Below are 20,775 nucleotides of genomic sequence, written 5' to 3' on the forward strand. Positions count from 1 at the left end.
TTGTCTGGTAGCCATACACTGAGGACACATTTCTCATATGGCCACTTAGACTCCTTGATACCCTTCTATCATGAATTTAATGGTTTGGATGCTCAAATCCGCTTTACTTATACTGCCAGCTCACAACAAACTTATGGTTTTAGACAACACAACTTTTTTATTTAAATGTATTAAGTTTCTTAAATAGGAAAACAATAAGGAAAACAAGTAATTTACGCTCATACAACCACCAACATTTATTTATATAGCGCTTTTACAATTGGGGACAAACACAGTAATAAAACAATACTGAGTAACACAGACAGAGGTAAGAGGACCCTGCTCACACACTTACAATCTGGGGGACAAATCCGCCATACATCAAGGTGAAATTTTTTATTTTTTTTTAAGCAATACCAGATTCACATACATCTATATGTCAACCCAACTGATAAAAATCAGTTATTTTATGAATGTAACTAAAAATAATTCCTGCAACCAGCTGTGTAGAATTAGCCTATAGGGCCCGATTCAAATCCAAACGCAACGTTTAAAAAAAGAGAGCAGAGAACTTGAGTGTAATTCTGACCGTAATTAAGTTAGTGCGGATCTCGAGATGCATTTCAATTTAAACCTGGGTGTAAGTGCGCTCTCTGTAAACGTTACGTTCCATATGTTATCAGACAGAACAGAGTGCGGGATATGCCCATGCAGATGTGCAATGTAAAGTCACAACACATTTTACTAAAAAAATATTTTAGCAAATAAATGAACACATAATACTATAATTATTAATACAAATATATGCTTTAACAATATATATAGTTTTTTACATTACATAAATTAGGATGTTCTTAACGCATACTATATACACACAATGTGTTTTTATAGTTTCTCTTACTTGCACACATGTCCTTTTGTTAGCTACTGGCCGTCATCACTATCAGTCAACACTTACACCTGCCATGTAGCTGTGCAAATGGTACGGCTAAAAAAAAGTTTATTTACAAGATACCCCGGACTGAATAGGCCGTATTTGCGTTGGAACGCCCTCAGCAGGCCTTTGGCGCACCCTTACCGTACATTGTCAACGTTCGTCTGCCCCTTCCCACCCCAGTTCTGCCCATTAGGTCGTAGGCAGCCGTAAGTGTCATTTGCGTTTGGACATTAATTTCATACAATTGCGCTCATTGGCGTAATTCCGGTTTTGACCCATACGCAGAGCAAATTAACACAAGATACGGCACCCAAATGGACTTACGTACGGATATGAATCAGGCCCATTGTCAGTAAACAAAGAATGTAAGAAATGTATATAATGCTATTTCCTAGAGGGTATCAGTCTTGGACTGGATAAGAGACTGACTATGCTGGTTTACAGACACAGGACACATTGTTATCAGTATATTGACATCTGACCTAAAAAACATTCCCTTTTTGATGGAATATAATTCAATCAGTGATCAGACCTGCACTGTAATGTAGAAACACAGCCAATAACTGAGGCTTAACTATCTGTAGAAGATCTTGTGGTTATGCCTAAATTGCACACGCTATCTTCATATTCTGTTCCTAGATACGCTTGTTATATAATCACACTTTTCCTTAAATAATGTCGCCTTATTCAGTCCTTTCACCACGCTAAATAACACTAAAGCCTTACAGAATTACTGCTCTAATACCTACTGTATCTTGGTGATACGTCACAGTGTATACATATACCTGTTATAAATAACCAATACTCGCCACAAGTATAAGTATTAAAGTATTTTACTGTTAAACATAAGTATATACATATATACACAGAAAACTTTGCACTTACAGTTTATACATATATCTATTATAATATCCTTCAATATAAGTAATACAGAATAACAATACCAAAACTAAAACTTTGTTCAGAACATATATTGTAATTAATTCTGTATTCACACCATTACTTTAATACACTAACTCTGATGTTTTCCTTTGTCCTATACTTACTTTATACATTCTGTATACATATATCTTTATTTGCCTTACCTTTGTAGTATCTTAGAAATTAGTTATAATAGATATATATTAGCAACAGTGAAGTATAGCAGTACAGAGTATATTATTCAGGATAGTTTAGTATAGCAGTATTATAGCAGTTAGCTCAGTACAGCAATATAGCTTACAATAGATATATACTTCAGGATAGCAGCATTGTAGATCAGATATAAATGTATAGATCAGTATAGCAGTAGCATTCACATTAAAACAGTAATGAAGTGCAGATAGTAAGAAATACTTGTAAATATACTTATACCATTGTGTCCCCTTGGTTCTGTAGTCTATTTCAGGGCTTAGCTAGCTGGTCTGTGTCCAACAGTAAAAAGCAAGTGACCCTCCCAGTGTCCCAACACCCTCCTTTGTCTCTGTTTGGTCAGTTTCCGATAACAGCTTTGATACCCGAGTTGGGTGTGGGGGTTTTACAAACACATGCAAAATAGCTAATGTTGCCATGTGGTTGGGAGGAGGGGAGATACTTTGAACACTGCATGAAATGGCTTGGGAATCATATCATAGGAGAAGAATCTTCAACACTATCCTTAAGTACAGGAATTGCAGCTCGCAGACATACACATGATGGGTATACTGGATACATGACATACAACTCTCACTCTAATTACCGACCCCATCACTCAGCTCCCATGCCCCTCCAAGCTTCTCAAGACAAAATGCCTACACTGTCAATGATTTGATCACGGCAAAAACTGAAGGTTATTACGCTCTTCTGATTCTCCTGGATCTCTCTGCTGCATTTGCCATTGTTGACCACTCTCTCCTCATACAAACGCTACAATCCCTAGGTCTTGAAGGCACTGTCCTATCCTGGTTCTCATCCTACCTATCTAATCGCTCTTTTAGTGTTAATTTCTCTGGATCCACCTCAGCTCCGCTTCCTTTATCAGTTGGAGTTCCACAAGGCTCAGTCCTAGGTCCTCTCCTATTTTCTATCTACACCACTTCTCTTGGAAAACTAATAAGATCCTTTGGATGTCAGTATCCTCTCTATGTGGATGATACACAAATCTATCTATCCTCTCCTGATCTCTCACCATCTGTGTTATCTCGCGTTACTGACTGTTTTTCTGTCATTTCATCTTGGATGTCCTCTCGCCAACTCAAACATTCTAAAACTGAATTATTAATATTCCCACCCAAAAACAGTAGCGTCCTGCCTGACATTTCTAATTCTGTTGACTACATGACCATAAATCCCACTCTGCAAGCTCACTGCCTAGATGTAATCCTTCACTCACAACTATCCTTTGTTCCCCCCATCAACTCTATATCTAAATCATGTTATATACATCTAAAGACCATTTCCAGAATACGCACATATCTCACACAAGACACTGCAAAAACCTTAATTAATGCACTTATCATCTCCCGCATAGACTATTGCAATTCAATCCTTACTGGTCTTCCCAAAATCAGACTTGAACCCCTACAATCTATTTTGCACGAAGCGGCTAGATTCATTTTCCTTGCAAACTGTTCTTCCTCTGCTGAGTCACTCTGTCAGTCTCTACATTGGTTGCCTGTTCTTCAACGAATCCAATACAAAATTGTTCTACTAACCTACAAGGCCGTCAACAAAATTGCACCAACATACATCTCCTCGCTTGTCTCAAAATATCTCCCAACTAAACACCTCCGTTCTGCACAAGATCTGCGTCTCTCTTCCACTCTCATCACATTCTCCCATTCCCGTTACAGGACTTTTTCAGCTGCACCCATTCTGTGGAATTCCCTACCTCGCACATTAAGACTTTCCTCTAGTCTTCAAACCTTCAAGCGTTCTCTGAAAACCCACCTCTTCAGGCAAGCTTATAATATTCCTCACCCACCATCTTAATCTCCTTAGGTTACCCTATTATCACCCTCTATACAGCCAACACAAGACATTAACCCTCTGACCAACATTGCTGTGTGACTGATCACACAGCCCACTCAATACTTTTTACCTTTGCATTCTAGTTGGTCCAATGTGCAATATGATGTAGCACGTGCCCCTGTGTTTCAAACTCCCATTGTCCCATAGATTGTAAGCTTGTGAGCAGGGCCCTCTTACCTCTCTGTATGTATTACCCAGTATTGTCTTATTAATGTTTGTTCCCAATTGTAAAGCGATACGGAATTTGCTGGCGCTATATAAATAGATGCTGATGATGATGATGATGAGTACTATAGAGTTAAATAACAACTGATGTACACTTTAAGAAAGAAAGAAATATCCCAGTTTCCTCCAGCTCAGTCCTTTCAGATCACTGTCTCCAGTTGCACCTCCTGACACCTCATCTGTATGATCCTCTTAAATCTCTATTCACTAGCACTGCTAACATACACTATAACCATTCCTCTCTAGTGCCTCTGACTCATGGAGATCCATCCATCTACAATTACATCACAATCTGTCTGTATCAAACCTCATATCGAAGGTGAGATCATTACTCCTCACACTGGTGATTACAGTATGATTTATTTTTTTATAAAGTTTTGCACTGTAGGTAAACCATTTATCATGTTATTCTGCTTTGAGTAAAACATAAAGCTAGTACCAGTAAACCCAAAACACAACATAAATGTGCAAGTGGGTCCAATATTTCAGATGTAAAATACTGTAAGTCAATAAATGGTTAATGAGATATTTTCGCAGCCTTTTATCTTTTTAAATCTGTATGAAATTTCTTATGATGTTTAACAAGATTTGATTTCTGTGCAAAATATTTCCCACAGTCAGAACATAAAAATGGCTTCTCACCGGTGTGAGCTCTCTGGTGTCTGACAAGTTCTGATTTATGATTAAAACGTTTCCCACATTGAGAACATGAAAATGGTTTCTCGCTGGTGTGAATTCTCCGATGTCTATAAAGATTTGCACTGCTGGAAAAACATTTATCACATTCAGAGCATGGAAATCTCTTCTCGTCTATGTGAATTGTCTGGTGATTACTAAGGCTTGTTTTCTGTGTAAAACATTTCCCACATTCACTACATGAATATGGTTTCTCACCAGTGTGAGTTCTCTGATGTTTTACAAGATATGATTGCCATGTAAAACATTTCCCACACCGAGGACATGGAAATAGCTTCTCACCTGTATGAATTCTTTGATGTTTTACAAGATCTGATTTCCGCAAAAAACATTTCCCACACTCAGAACACACAAATGGTTTTTCTCCTGTGTGCAGCATATGATGTACAACAAGACTTGATTTCTGTGCAAAACATTTCCCACATTCAGAACATGAAAATGGCTTCTCAATGGTGTGAATTCTCTGATGTCTATAAAGATGAGCACTGTTGGTAAAACATTTATCACATTCAGAGCATGGAAATTGTTTACTACCTGTGTGAACTTGTGTAACACTATCTGATCTATCAGGAAAATATTCCTGATTTAAAGGAGCAGGTGATAAATCTGCATTGTGAAGTACTTCATGTATATTTGTGGTAATAGGGATTTCTCCTGAAGAATTTTGTATGACGTCATTATTTTCTACTTCACAATTTGGTGATAAAATTAGATTTCCCTTCAAAGTATTCTTACTGTTATATTCATCTGCTGGGAATAAAAACATGTATGTAAATAAATATATTTGCAATAGTGATTTTTTTTTTACATTGAGGTACATTGTAGTACTCCAAAATGTACATAATATAAATATACATATTACAGCTGTAATTTATGAACAGTTTATGCACATGTATGGTCTCGAATGTTGTAAAAAGTTTATAGAGAAAAAACTAGAGTATTATAGATAACTTAATATAAATTATAATTTTATAGTAAGGTGACAATAGGCTTAAAAAACAAAACCCAAAGCTCATTAGTGCACGAAACAGAACTTTGATTTTTGACATGAAACCCATCAAAACATTGATAGAATTTTTGGGTAACTCCATTTTAAAATAAACCTCTGTATACTTTGTTTAGAGGAGTCCTTTCTGCTGTCAAGTATACAAAGTACATTTTGTAACTATTAGATTCTAATCCAATATCTAGTGTAAAATACAGACCTTAATTTGATGGCTAGTGTATAATACAGATCCCAAAATAATGGCTAGCGTACAATGCAGACCTAGATCTAAAGCACAGAGTACAAGATAGACCCACATATGATGGCATTCAGAGCAAAATTTTATGGCTAATAGTGTAAAATAAAGACCCAGATCTGATGACTAATGTATCATATAACACCAGACCTGATGGCGAGTATATAATACAGACCCTGGTCATACAAAGCTGGCCTGACGCTGTTAACAAGTGCAGACACTAATCTTGGTTTGCAATTTGTTAGGAACCGTCGCAATATCAGCTACAGACCATAGGTGGCAGTGCACCATCAATACAACACCTGCACATTCTTTTTCATTTACTTCAACCAGCACTTTGGAATCATTATAATTAAGAGACCACATCTGAATGCCGCCTTTTTAAAGTCCTGCCAATCTTTGCACGATCAAAGTTGGAATTTTGTTTCTCTGCTGATGCATCAATCGTCCTGTTTTGTTTGCCTGGTTATCAAGTTCGGCTACATCCCTCACAATTCTACCATCTTCAGTTCATTGACGTCAGCTTTGTCTCCCATGACCCGACGTCCGCTCAGGACAAAAGCGGCCTCGTTCGTCTCAACAGGTTGTACAAATTCAGAACGGCTACCCGTCCCATGTTCTTTCCCTTTTTCAGTATTCGGTTGATTTCATCTCTTTCTCGTGGTATTTATTTGCACTAGCAAACAAACTGATGCCTATTCTGGTCTGCTCATCTACTAGTGTGGTCAGCTAGGTTCCATGAAGGGCGTCTATCTCTCTAAGTTGATGGCATCTTGCTATATCTAATACTAGTAATTTGTACATTTTTTTCCAGGCATATTTCTCAGATATAGGGTTTATTTCTGGGCTCAGGATCAATTGGAATAAGCCTAATGTGTTCTCACGGTTCCAAAATGCTTCTTTATCTGTGCAACTAAGAAGGATTATGAAGTGCAGCCAATGGGACTTCAGGATTCCTCTAGATTGGCCCTGTGACATGGTTCTCCCTCCCATTGTCTTTGTTGGGGGATTTGAAATGAGATGTATGAGAAACACCAGAGAGTGTGTGGAGGAGACTGGTCAGATCTCTGGGCTGGTAGCACAATGATACGATGTGAGGAGAGCAGGAGTCTAATAGGGGCTGATGAATCCTGACTCCCCCACTGGACAGATACTTTTCCTCATCAGTTTGTACAGACAGAGGAGGGTGTAGAATAAGAGATTGTTGTAGTGACTGAACAAGGAGAGTATGTGACTTCTGTATTTAGTGTGTATTACTCACCTGTGCTGATATCTGTAGGGATTTCCTCCTCCTTACACTGCTGATCACCCCTCACATACGTCTCTTCTTCTACCTTTATATCTTCTACTTTAATAACAATTAGGTCTTCAGCCTAAAAAGCCCAATAATACCCCATGAATTGAGATTACACAGAAGAATATCAGTGTATATGACCCACACAGATACTCTACAGATCATATAGTGAAGAATTACTTTGCTATTTTATTATTTGGTGAGACGCTAAACTCCATCTACCTGATAATCCTGTGGGATATTGGAATTTTCCTCAGTACGATCCTGGGAATAAAGATAATGGGGACATCTCTCTGGGGTATTTATTTTACTGGATCCATCTATAGGAGACACACAGTGACTGAATACATTGTTTATACGATTATCAGAATATGTGTATCTAGGTGACCATCATAACTTATTTCTCCTTTACAATAAATTAAAGTCTCCTCTTACCCAGTGATGTGAGGGGTCGGTGATTCTCCATCATCACGTCCTTGTACAGACCCTTGTGTCCTTCTAAATACTCCCACTCCTCCATGGAGAAATAGACAGTGACATCCTCACACCTTATAGGAACCTGACACACACAATGATACAGTCATCACCCAGACACATCCCCTGGTGTTACTGTATAATGTCCCATTCCCAGCAGTCACCTCTCCAGTCAGCAGCTGAATGATCTTGTTGGTGAGTTCTACAATCCTCTGGTCATTGTTTCTCTCATGTATCAGTGAGTGAGGTGGAGGCACCGTGATGGGGCTCTGGGTCCTGCTCAATCCTCCTGACACACGGGGATGGCTGCTGGGTGTCACATGCTTACCAGATGTCTTCTTCATCACTGTGTAATCCTGTGTTTTGAGTAAACAAACATCATTATACATATAGAAGAGGCAGACACTATAGATACAAAAGATCCGGTTGGCTGTGAAGGAACCATAGAGCAGTTGGTTGTGAATTAAGAGTAAGTCACTGTGACATTCCCAGAATCCCTCACATCCAGGCTGGTCTCTACTTTATTAATATAGATACGAGTGATGTCACTGTGACATTCCCTGACTAACTCACCTCTCCAGTCAGCAGGTAGATGATCTCGAAGGTGAGATTTAATATCCTCTCAGTCACATGACTGTCCTTGTCCATTGAGTCTGTCATGTGGTCTATAGAGGGTTCTTTAAAGATAATTGGGTATGACTTTCACGTGACTTCACGCCTTTATCTAGGAACAGAGAAAACAGAATTCTAGAAAGAAACAACAAAAAAAGTAGAGCCAGAGTGTGTCTATAGGGGCACGCAGGGATTCAAATTCTTTATTATCATTAGTAACTTAACAATAATTAATAATGCAAACAATCTTTTATTAGTGAAATATTATAAAAACCACAAAAAAAGGACAAAAGGGACCAGTTTTATTTGATCTGTTAAAAATAGCAGCTAGCCACAACTATATCAGGCCACTGCTGTTATATGAATGTTTATTGTTTCATCGTATATTATTGAACAGTTCTAGAAATTATTTCAACTTTAAATAACACCACCAAATTTAACCCTTATCAAGGGACTGAGGATATTATAGTGCTCCCGTGAAGATTAGGGAATATATAGTCCCTAAACTGATCTAGAGGGAATTCTAGAAATAGATTATTACAGCAACTATATCATATTTGTTGAAGAATTAGAGTATAGACTACAGTTAAAAGCTGACATTGATCTATATTGTTAATACTGAAACATTGGGATCCCTGAGATATTTTCCCACGATACATATAGCTAGAAAAAGTGGGATAGTGGAGATAAAGAGTCAAATTGTGAAATTTGTAGGAAATAATGATATGAAGGGGTTACTGGGAAAACAAACTACAAGGGTGCTCCCAACAGGTCTTGAAGCGGCTGTCGAAACATGTGATTGGCTCTGCATTGTCCATTAGCCACTAGGGAATGAACTTTATTGTAACTAAAAGAATGAGATCTCAAATTATTAATCTGCCAGTGAGAAGCATGGGAAACCCCCTAGCTTATAAATAGACTTTGTGTCTTTTGATATTTCATTCTGCACGGTTGATCCTACATAGAGGATCATAGTTTCCATCCTTCTGATGGTTTGTTATTTTGCCAAGCCGGATCATGTGGATTAATTTGGGTTCTTCAAAAAAGAACAAAAGAAGAATTTGTTTTTAGAATACTAGTGGAACATTTTTTGGGGTTTATTTTTTATGAACACCTACAGGACCTCTGAATATTTTTTTTTTTATTGACTGAAGCCTTGTGGATTAAAAAATTACAAGATAGGATACATTACAGATGAAGACATCAAATGGTAAGGATATGTCGTCTTATTATTTTTAATAAAATTATGTGCTTTAAATGAGGGAGTGTGTTTTATTTACATTACTTTTTTTTTTAATTAAACAAATGTGGTTTTAAAAAGGTGTTTATTTAAATTTTAGTTTGTAGGACTACATGACTCATTGGGTCCTGGGTGTTAGGGCATGCTGGCACTTGTGGTTCTCCAAGTGCCAGCATGCCCAGACTGTTAATGGCAGCCTTGGTTAGCTGGGACTTGTTTTTTTACAAACTAAAATAGTGTTTTACACATTTTATTACATTACACACACTTTATTACCCCACACCTACTGCCCAGGGGTGTGAGAAGAGCCCTAGTGCTTTCAGCACGGGGCTAGGGGGGCCAGAGCATTTTTGCAGACCCTGCACCCTAGGGAAACCAGCCCTGTGCTGAACAGAGTGTCATTAAGGCAGGGGTACCCCATGCTATAGTACCACCAACACCGACTGGTTTGCCTAGTGCTAGTTTTCATCAAATAAAAAATTGATTTTTAAAGACTGCAAAGTGCCGACACGCCCAACCCGCCGGCTGAACTAACTGCTCAGCTGAGATAAGGTAGAAAAAAACCTTTCAGACACTCAGAGCAGGATTCAGAGTTTGGCACGCCCCTACTGTACACTGACTAAGGCAGTGGTTCCCAAACTTTTGCAGTTCACGGCACCCTTAAAGTCTCCAAATTCTTTCAAGGCACCCCTCCAAAATAATTACCGAGCAGTCCTGTTTTAGAAGTAGTTGGGTCAAAAAATTGTAATAAGTATTTAGGTCAGGACAGAAATACTTATTTAGTTGTATGCAAAAATGTCCCCTCTGCATCCAGACACACTGCCCTCTCTCACACTGCCCCCTCTGCCACGCTGTCCCCCCTCCTCTGCTCTGTCACGCTGTCCCCCTTCCTCTGCCCTCTCTCACACTGTCCCCCTCCTCTGCCCTCTCTCACGCTGTCCCCTCCTCTCACGCTGTCCCCCTCCTCTGCCCTCTCTCACGCTGTCCCCCTCCTCTGCACTCTGTCCCCCTCCTCTGCCTTCTCTCACGCTGTCCCCCTCTGCCCTCTCTCACGCTGTCCCCCTCCTCTGCCCTCTCTCACACTGTCCCCCTCCTCTGCCCTCTCACGCTGTCCCCCTTCCTCTGCCCTCTCTCACACTGTCCCCCTCCTCTGCCCTCTCTCACGCTGTCCCCTCCTCTCTCACGCTGTCCCCCTCCTCTGCCCTCTCTCACGCTGTCCCCCTCCTCTGCACTCTGTCCCCCTCCTCTGCCTTCTCTCACGCTGTCCCCCTCCTCTGCCCTCTCTCACGCTGTCCCCCTCCTCTGCCCTCTCTCACACTGTCCCCCTCCTCTGCCCTCTCACGCTGTCCCCCTCCTCTGCCCTCTCTCACGCTGTCCCCTCCTCTGCTCTCTGTCATGCTGTCGCCCCTCCTCTGCCCTCTCTCACGCTGTCCACCTCCTCTGCTCTCTGTCATGCTGTCGCCCCTCCTCTGCCCCGCTGTCACACTCCTCTGCCCTGTCACGTTGTCCCCTCCTCTGCCCTCTGTCCCCCCCTCCTCTGCCACGCTGTCACGATCCCTCTCACTCTGCTTCCTCTGCCGCGCGTCAGCCATAGAAAAAAGAAAGAACACAAAAACTTACCAATCCGCGCGGCGCCAGGACCCAGCATCCTCCTCTCTCCTGCAGCTTGTCACTGAATATCGACGTCAGTGACAAGCTGCGGGAGAGAGGAGGATGCTGGGTCCTGGCGCCGCGCGGATTGGTAAGTTTTTGTGTTCTTTCTTTTTTCTATGGCTGGCCTGCGGCACCCCAGTGACAGGGCCACGGCACCCCTGGGAGCCGCGGCGCACACTTTGGGAACTGCCGGACTAAGGCAAAACACTCCTTCCCCGGCCCAGTTCACTTCCCGAACTCGTAAGCTATACTAAGTGTCCTTTGCGCTCAAAGGCGCACAGAAAAGGGCTGTATTGAAGGCCATACCTGTCAGTTCTGTGCAGAGTGATTTTGTGCACAATGGCCTCCAAATCGGCAGATACCGCCTTCATGAAACAGGCCCTTGGAATTCACATTAATGCCACAATAAGTTTTTTTTTGTTTGTTACAAGAGTGACAATAAATATCTACTTTGCAAATATATAGAATCAGTACAGGGAAGGCATTCATAATATACATTATTATATAATATTAGTCCTGCTGGAAACTATATAAAATGTGACTGTGATGTATATGGAGAAACAGGTCAGTAACAAGAAAGGAATATATAATATACTATAATATCACCCCATATATACAGATACTGTGGGAGATGTCTGGAGACCCCTCACCCAACAAATAGAGAAGATTCATCAGTAATATCCCTACAGGGATTACATAGAGGACACATCACATAGTGACTCTTCCCTGGGTCACCAGAGTCTGCTCCACCTGTCCTATAATGAAAGTCTGCCCCATGTATATATAATAACATTACACCAAACACTGCTCCACCTGTATTATTATAAGAGGACAACAGATTATACTCCACCTGTGATAATATTGTTATACTGATGTCAGTAACACCTGATACCTGTAAAAACAAGACGTCCCCGCTGCTTCCTCCTCACTCACCCACGGAAACGTTACAGAGAACTCCCGGTTACTACAGTACAATGGATTTCCGTTCCAAGATGAGCTTCAACAAAATGGCCGCCGCCGTGTGCAGAGACAGAGCTGCCTCTGATCAGCTAGTGAGAGGGGCGTGTCTATGCAAATGAGGGGAAGGGATTGTATTTTCTTACGTTTTGAGCAGCACGTGTCTTATTCCCACGTGACCAGTTCTAACCTCCAGTATATCTACACAGACCGACTGCAGGGCGGGGCTTACACGCGTGGGCGGGGCCTCGCCATACAGTGGGCAGGTTGGGGGCGGGGTCCGGGATGATCAGGACCAGTGATTATTATGTACACTGAGCACATCCTCTGGTATAACAGGGACATATAATTACTGCACTATATTAATTTGGATTTTTTATTTCTATATGAAATATTTTAATTTGCAGGAATCAAGGCTCTGAATGAAAGTGAATTGAGGATCATTCTGGATCAAACAAGATTTATTGGGACAGTGGAGACACTATGTTCATTGTAATTAAGGGGTCTATATGTTATTGGTGGCTAGTGGGTGGCAGCGACTATCATTGTGTATCGATGTATAGCGCAGGGATACTAAATGTAGTAACGTCACTATTTAACGTGCCAGGCATTGATGAGATTCCAGAAATACCAGAAAGTTTATAAAGTTTCTGGTGTTGAATTGCCTTTCTAGAACAGAAGACCTCACGTAACAAAGATGATGCTCCCCATGAACTAGAAAATTATTTCCAATTCACTATCTGTCAACCTGTGGGCTATTTAAACTGACACATTTAAGATTGATGCATTCCCCATTGAGAAAGTCACAATAGTGATAGAACGCGTTGGGTTACCGCCTTCACTACCATCAGACCTACACCCGCCTACAGAGAGTGACGTGTGCATCTGCCTCCTCACTGTTGCTGATCTCAATACTCATTGGTGGTTAGTGGGGGGCTTTTAATCCAGCTATTGAATTCCAAACTGATAAGTGCATAATTAAACTTAATTTCCCATCTGAATGACGTAAAATATATATTATTAGTATGTTATTTGGGCTGTATAAGCATGGTAGTCATCTGGGCTATAAAACCATCCATTCACTCATCTCCTCCACTTGGCTCATAGTGTTTAGAAAGCAGAATTTACCCATGGGTGCTGTATTTTATTTGAAATTCGGGTGGTCAGACCCTGAAGGTATTTGTACAAGGTCAAAGGGGTAAATGTACCAAATCTTCTAACAAGAAAACGTGGAGGTGTTGCCCATAGCAGCCAATCCGATTCTAACTATCATTTTTCCTTTTTAGAAGGTTTGACACATCTACTTAAAATAATCATTCACCAGTTAAGATAATTGCAGTGAAGTAAGTCTGGAGCCTCTTCTATGTTTAAAACATCAATAACCTTAACATTTACAACAACAAGCCTCCCTATATATCGATCTAGCACGAGGCTTCTTAACTTGTTATACCTCACCCACTTAAATCCCCCGCCCCCCTCCACCAGGACAAATACTTCCACGATCTGACAGCACGGTGGCTCAGTGGTTAGCATTTCTGCCTCACAGCACTGGGGTCATGAGTTCGATTCCCGACCATGGCGTTATCTGTGTGGAGTTTGTATGTTCTCCCCATGTTTGCGTGGGTTTCCACCTGGTGCTCCGGTTTCCTCCCACACTCCAAAAACATACTGACAGGTTAATTGGCTGCTATCAAAATTGACCCTAGTCTGTCTCTGTGTGTATGTTAGGAAATTTAGACTGTAAGCCCCAATGTGGCAGGGACTGATGTGAGTTCTCTGTACAGCGCTGCGGATTTAGTGCCGCTATATAAATAACTGATGATGAGCTATAGAAATATTTGCCCACCGATCCCCACTACACTAATTACTCTAAGGCCCAAGGCAAAGTGCATTAGTTAATGCCCACGACGTACACTAACACCCTCCAGCTGCTTCCTACATTTGTCCTCTACCTTACTACCACCTAAGCCCACTGTCATATATCCACAGTAAGCCGCAACACCTCCCTAGGAACCAAATATCAACAGAACAGAAAGACAATGGAGCGCCTCTTCCGGCTTGCGCTGCAACTGGTGGCCATCTTGTTTTCCTCCTTTATAACCCAAGGTCAGCAAATGAAGAACTGTGCAGCTCACTCATAGGAGCCCACCCAAGCTTTGTCAACTGCTTTTGTTTGAGCAAGCGCATCTCTCTAACAGACCTAGGTCAACTGCAAGTGCTACACTATCTGTATCAATAAATGTACCTCTTTATGACAAATAAGCATCCTTTACATGGTTTAATTCCCATCCCCAAGTGGGAGTAATGGAATCTGTCACCTGAATGTCGTGTATACCTGATTTGGGTTTAGGACATAAAAGTTTGACCTACTTGACAAAATAAAGTGGTTTAACACTGATAATCCCTCATAGCAGCACTCCTTTCTCCAGGCGATTTGATAAAACACACTCGCTTGTCTGTCTTTCCTCCAATTTGACATGAATGTAGAATACAATTTACTCCCTTGCTGTTCCCTCTGCGGCATGAGCCATACAGTCACTTTAGTACAAGCTGGCCACAGACAGCAATTAATGCCAAGGTGTTTGGTGCCATTGTCCTCAGTTTTAGACTCCGCCTCTATCCCCTATCTTTCCCTACACTTCACCCTTGTTACTATATCACAGTCCTACAAAAAGGTATTATAAAATATTATTCAGGTCTCCCCATTTTTCCCTACCTGATTAGTAACAAAAATACTTAGACAAAGTAGATCAAGGTAAACATGAGTTACTTATCCCCACTGTTCTACAGCATCTGTGTCCAAGATAGTTTCTCTCTGCTCAGATATTTGTTAAGCGCTCCCACTCTTCACTGTAAAGTCTTCTCCACCCTCTCAAGGTGTCTCTCTCTCCATAAACCCTCTGTCACTCAGATCCCCGTTACTCTCTCTCTCCCCGACAGTCTGCACGGGACTCTCCCTGGATGTCTGCCTCTCTGAATCTCCAGCTGCCATTTGTAACCGCTCCTTCACATGCTCCCCCTCCCTACTGCATGCTGGGAGATGTAGTTCTCTGCCGGCAGTGGAGGTATCTAAAGCGCATGTACGACCCAATAATTCAGTGAATAAAATTAAATGGAAGTTGTATGAATATCAATCGTAAGTGTAACGTTGCTTTAATAGCAAAATAATACACATCATGTATATTGATAAATGTACTATTTTGTATGTTTGCTAAATATGTGCTTTACATACAGGACACAGTGACGGCACTTCAACCTTGTCTAAGAAAAACATGGTGTTTCCGGCCTGATTAAAAAATAACATCTTAAGACGAAGACGGAAGGGGAATGCTGGATTGGATGCTCCAACCAAAGCAGCCACAATAAGAAGGTAAGTTAATTTGTTTTCTTATTTTGCTCTGAACATCTGAACCTAGGTTCTCTGAATTTGTCTTCTGTTAATTGAAACCGAATGAAGTCTTAATTGTGAATATTTACTATTTTGTAAGTATCTTTTTCCTACATTACTTTGGGGTATATATGAATAAGATATACATCAGTTGTACCATGCAAATTACATGTTTTTTAACCAACAAAATGCTGAAATATTTTATGATTAAAGTTAATGACTGGACAATCAGTGTTTTCAGGCAAGTGTTTAATTTCGAAAAGGACAATGAACATCTGAGTAGAAATCTCTATCACCGCAGTTATGTCACAATGAAACGAGAAGAGATGGGGTAGGTGGACACATATGTGACACAAAAACATTTTTTGAAAAACTGAGTAATAAGACAGCCACTGTAAATAAATACTAAGAGCAAAGTTAAGATGAATCACGAAGAAGTAAAACCTGCTTAAAAATAACCCAGGAATCCAAAGAGCTTGTAAAACTCAATACAAACCAGCAATCAGGTTCTCAAAATGACAGAATAATCTCTACAGATGTCAGCTGGATTATACTCAGCAATGAAAGAGTTGTAGTAACTGTATTGTCTGACTGTTACCCACCTGGCTTGTCCTGGACGTTTATTCTTCAGTGACCCTGACCTCAGCTCGTACTCTGACTGCACTGCTCCTTGTTCATTGCAACAGGATTTTTTCTTCTTCAACTTTCTACCAAAGTCTTTGAACTTGTACTTTACTAAGTTTTTAACAAGGTTTGAATGGTCCTTTCAGAGTTGTGAAGTGTTATTGTCTTGGCCCTTGTAGTGCTGCAGGTTTTCTCATCTATACACCACCAAATAATCTCCATCTCCTGATCACTACTGCGAAAGGCGAGATTCAGTGAAGGACATATTGAGGACAGTGTAATAATAATAAATAAGCTGTCAGGATTTCAATTAAACAAATGTCCTTATCTTTCTGAATAGTCCATATAGTAGGAGAGAGAGGTTCTTAGTACCAAGAAGGAACAAGCCATCTGACTGCTCTAAGGAGATTAGAAATCTCATTATATGACCCCTCTCACACCTTCAATCACAGACCACGTAAAAACATGATTTAATATTTTTCCACTTTACATATTACATACCCAGCAAATTGTTGAGATGATAGATTAGTTAACGTGGTCTAAGTTCTTTATATGAGGAATCTGTTGCAGCCTGATGTTGATTACATCAATTCCACTTATGTGTGGATTGCAATTACATTGTGATATATTAATATATTGTATAATAATGAGAATTTTATTTACCCTTTATTAAGCGGAGACAGCAATATAATTTATAATTACATTTATGCTTGATACTTTTCAATAGTAATATTATAGTATGTCAAATACTCCTGCAATTTACGATTCCTGTAGTTCTATAAACCCAAATAAATTGTGTTTCCTAATGTGTGATGCCGCTGATGTTTACAAAGACTTGATTTATGGGCAAAACATTTCCCACATTCAGAACATGGAAATGGCTTCTCACCTGTGTGAGTTCGCTGATGTTCAGCAAGATTTGATTTCTGTCTAAAACATTTCCCACATTCAGAACATGGAAATTGCTTCTCACCTGTGTGAGTTCGCTGATGTTTAAGAAGATCTGCATTATCTAGAAAACATTTCCCACATTCAGAACATAAATATGGCTTTTCACCTGTGTGAACTCTCTGATGTGTATTAAGTATTGACTGCCGTGTAAAACCTTTCCCACATTCAGAACATGAGAATGGCTTCTCTCCTGTGTGAAATCTCTGATGTATAGTAAGTACTGACTGCCGTGTAAAACATTTTCCACATTCAGAACATGGAAATGGTTTCTCACCTCCATGAACACTCTGATGTTTAATAAAATTTGATTTGTGATTAAAACATCTCCCACATTCAGAACATGGAAATGGCTTCTCACCTGTGTGAACTCTCTGATGTTTAACAAAATTTGATTTATTATTAAAACATTTCCCACATTCAGAACATGGAAATGGTTTCTCACCCGTGTGAACTCTCTGATGTGTAGCAAGCGTTGACTGCTGTGTGAAACATTTCCCACATTCAGAACATGAAAATGGCTTCTCACCGGTGTGAACTATATGATGTTTATTAAGATCTGATTTTTGCTTAAAACATTTCCCACATTGAGAACATGAAAATGGCTTCTCACCTGTGTGAATTATATGATGTTTATTAAGATCTGATTTCTGTTTAAAACTTTTCCCACATTCAGAACATGAAAAAGGCTTCACACCTGAGTGATGTCGTTGATGTCTAACAAGATTTGATTTGCATGTAAAACATTTATCACACTGAGAACATATAAATGGCTTCTCACCTGTGTGAGTTTTTTGATGACTAACAAGATATGATTTCTGAGCAAAACATTTCCCACATTCAGAACATGAAAATAGTTTGTCATTTCTATAATCTGTACTGTGTGTAACAATATCCAAGTTGTAAGGCGAACATTCCTCATTAATTGAAGGATCAGATGATATATCTGCACAGTGAATTAATCTATGATTATTTAGGGTAATGGAGTTTTTTCTTGAAGAATTTTGTGTGATGTCGTTATGTTCCATTTCACAATCTGGAGATAAAATGAGATGTCTCTCCCAGTTATTCCAGCTGTGTTGTTCATCTGCTGGGAATAAAATAAATATATGGAAATATACATTTCTGCAGAAGAGATTTGTTTTTCCTATAACAAGTGGATTGCAATATCACAACATTTCCATACAAACAGTGCATTCAACATTTTCAAGTTTCAATTTGTGAATGAAGAATTCATAGATTATACATTACATGCTTTGATGTCACATTGTTATTCAAGACCGGTCATCGGTTAGGACTTTATGACGAGAGGAGTTGACATCATTAATTAAGACAACTGAGGAAGATAAGGACCCAGGAGCCCTAAGAATGGTTAAGAAATGTTTGTGAAATCTCTCCAGTGGGCCTTGAAGAAGTAGGTGCCCTGGTATCTCTTCTACTAGGTGGTTCTGTATTGGTGCAACATCTGGGCTTGGTACTGGGATTCCTGTACTAGATTCAGACACTTAACCTATATGCTATCTGTAATCATAGTTACAATCTATAACATTCACTTTAAACAATGTTCACTCACACTCTAGACATTAGACTCATATGCAGGTCACATTAGCTGCTCTGACCTCACACTGTCTTATCACTCTCAGGATCTCCATCTCAATCTTTGCAACTGTACCAGATTCTCTCTCTTTAACAGGGGACATCTCCATCAGAGGTCAGACACAACCAAGCATCCAAGAGCACTAAATCAAACATGTATATGAACAGACCGGACTTGAACAAACCCTGGTACAAACGAGCATAATCCACCAGAACACATCACCTTTTTAAACACTAAGATCCTGCCAGAGCTCTCGGTCCACACTCAATAATTACATCACAGGAGCGTTACTCTCTCTTCTTTTGGCAGGAAACCTCAGAGGGTTATTATGCTCATGCACTACAGAAGACCACACTTAGTCCCACTCACAGCATATGAATAACTACGCAGAATAACATTTTAACATAGACATACATATGAGAAGCTTTCTTGAAAACCTGTTGCCCTTGCAAAACAAACAGCATGGCAGAGAACAACAATCTTCTTTCCCATTATACTTTTATAACATTTTTCTGGTCCAAAAACCAAAGCATGGACCGTTTTCACAGGCTATACTTTTATAAATATTTTATGCTCATGAAACAAAGCTCCAGACACTTACCATAAGGACTAAGCCCTGAGACCCCACCCTATTAATCATGGTCAGAGTTTGTCAAATATCAGGTGCCCCTATGTTGTCCCCAGAAGGCTAGGGAGAGACAAGTATCAAACATGTTCAATAATGGTTCTGTATGCCCAGGATCTCAGTGGCAGGGGCAGGTTGGGAACTTAAAGTGACCCTGGAAAAGATTACAAGTGGCCTCGTGTAGGCAGAACTAAATCAACTGTAGACGGAGCCAACACAAATGGATGGGGTTAGCACACAGTTAACCCTAGCTACATCGGTGGTAGACAAAGCCAATGCAACACGCAATGGTAAGCGAAATCACAGCAAGCAGAGAGTGTCACAGTAGGTGAAGCTAATGCACAAGTAGGCAAAGTAAACACAAGCAGGCCGAGTCAGCATACCGGTGGGTGGAATACATGCATCGGTTATGTGATTAGTGTAACTTAATCCAGCCACAGAGGGTTCCTAGGGTTTGCAATAATATGACAGTAGTTAGGTTTCAGACGTCCTTGCTCTTGCATGAAGTTTGGTCAACATCAGATAGATAGTTCTAACTGGGATCTCATCCACTGTCAATCTCCCACTGGTTCTCAAGTCTCCCTAGCAATATGAAATGAAAACAATCTCATTGTCTCCACCTACATGTATGCAAGACTTTAGTGTTTCCTTACCATGATGGTGGGGTATGCCCTTACCCCCAAGAATAGGGACTACCCTCCCAATGTCCTCTGTACCTCTTCTCGGCGGACACTGCACAGCACAGCCGGCAACCGAGTGTCCCAAAAACTTACATGTTCTCTTATTTGGATTAACGGAGGTTAGCTGGATAATTCTGTGTTACCAGTTTAGTCCTGTAACACAACTGCAAAGTTTATATTAGTTGAGGGAATCACCCCAGGCAAAGAGCTATAGTCAGAGGAAGCCCTGATCAAGGCTGCGACTCTGGACCTACTGAAGAAAGCAAAGCAAACTGTGGATGAACCGCGCTGGTGACTGCAACATGGGAATCACAAAATGGCCGCCCCAACATGACATCCCATTGCTGAGCAGGACCACAGCATGGCAGTCCCAAGATGGCCACCACAGAAAGGGAATTCTTTTGCTCCCAGAGGGAAACGTTCACAGAATAGAGAATGCACTGCCCAGAGAGAGGGAACTTCTCAAGTTACAGGAGGCTTCTGAAAGAAATTTGTTGGAAGTTACTCCAAACCTGGCTAGGGAGTTTGCTGTCATCAGACTACACAGAAGATGCATCTGTCTCTCTTTGGAAATCTGACCGGCAACATGTTGTAGTATCAAAGGGCGCTGCACACGC

General features: G+C 40.5%; 1 protein-coding gene across 1 annotated transcript in view; it reads right to left on the reverse strand.

Moving 5' to 3' along the window:
* Nucleotides 1–221: 221 nt before the first annotated feature.
* LOC142095478 (uncharacterized) overlaps nucleotides 222–20,775 on the reverse strand; it is a 50,502-nt gene continuing 29,948 nt past the window's right edge. The window contains exons 13-17 of the mRNA XM_075178423.1: nucleotides 17,088–18,346; nucleotides 7,796–7,913; nucleotides 7,583–7,680; nucleotides 7,328–7,439; nucleotides 222–5,575 (exon numbers count right to left, since the gene is read on the reverse strand). Coding sequence (XP_075034524.1) covers nucleotides 4,671–5,575; nucleotides 7,328–7,439; nucleotides 7,583–7,680; nucleotides 7,796–7,913; nucleotides 17,088–18,346 — 2,492 coding nt within the window. The 3' untranslated portion in view covers nucleotides 222–4,670. The remainder of the gene's footprint in view (nucleotides 5,576–7,327; nucleotides 7,440–7,582; nucleotides 7,681–7,795; nucleotides 7,914–17,087; nucleotides 18,347–20,775) is intronic.

Source organism: Mixophyes fleayi, chromosome 6 (assembly GCF_038048845.1).
Source record: "Mixophyes fleayi isolate aMixFle1 chromosome 6, aMixFle1.hap1, whole genome shotgun sequence".
Taxonomy (NCBI): Eukaryota; Metazoa; Chordata; class Amphibia; order Anura; family Limnodynastidae; genus Mixophyes; species Mixophyes fleayi.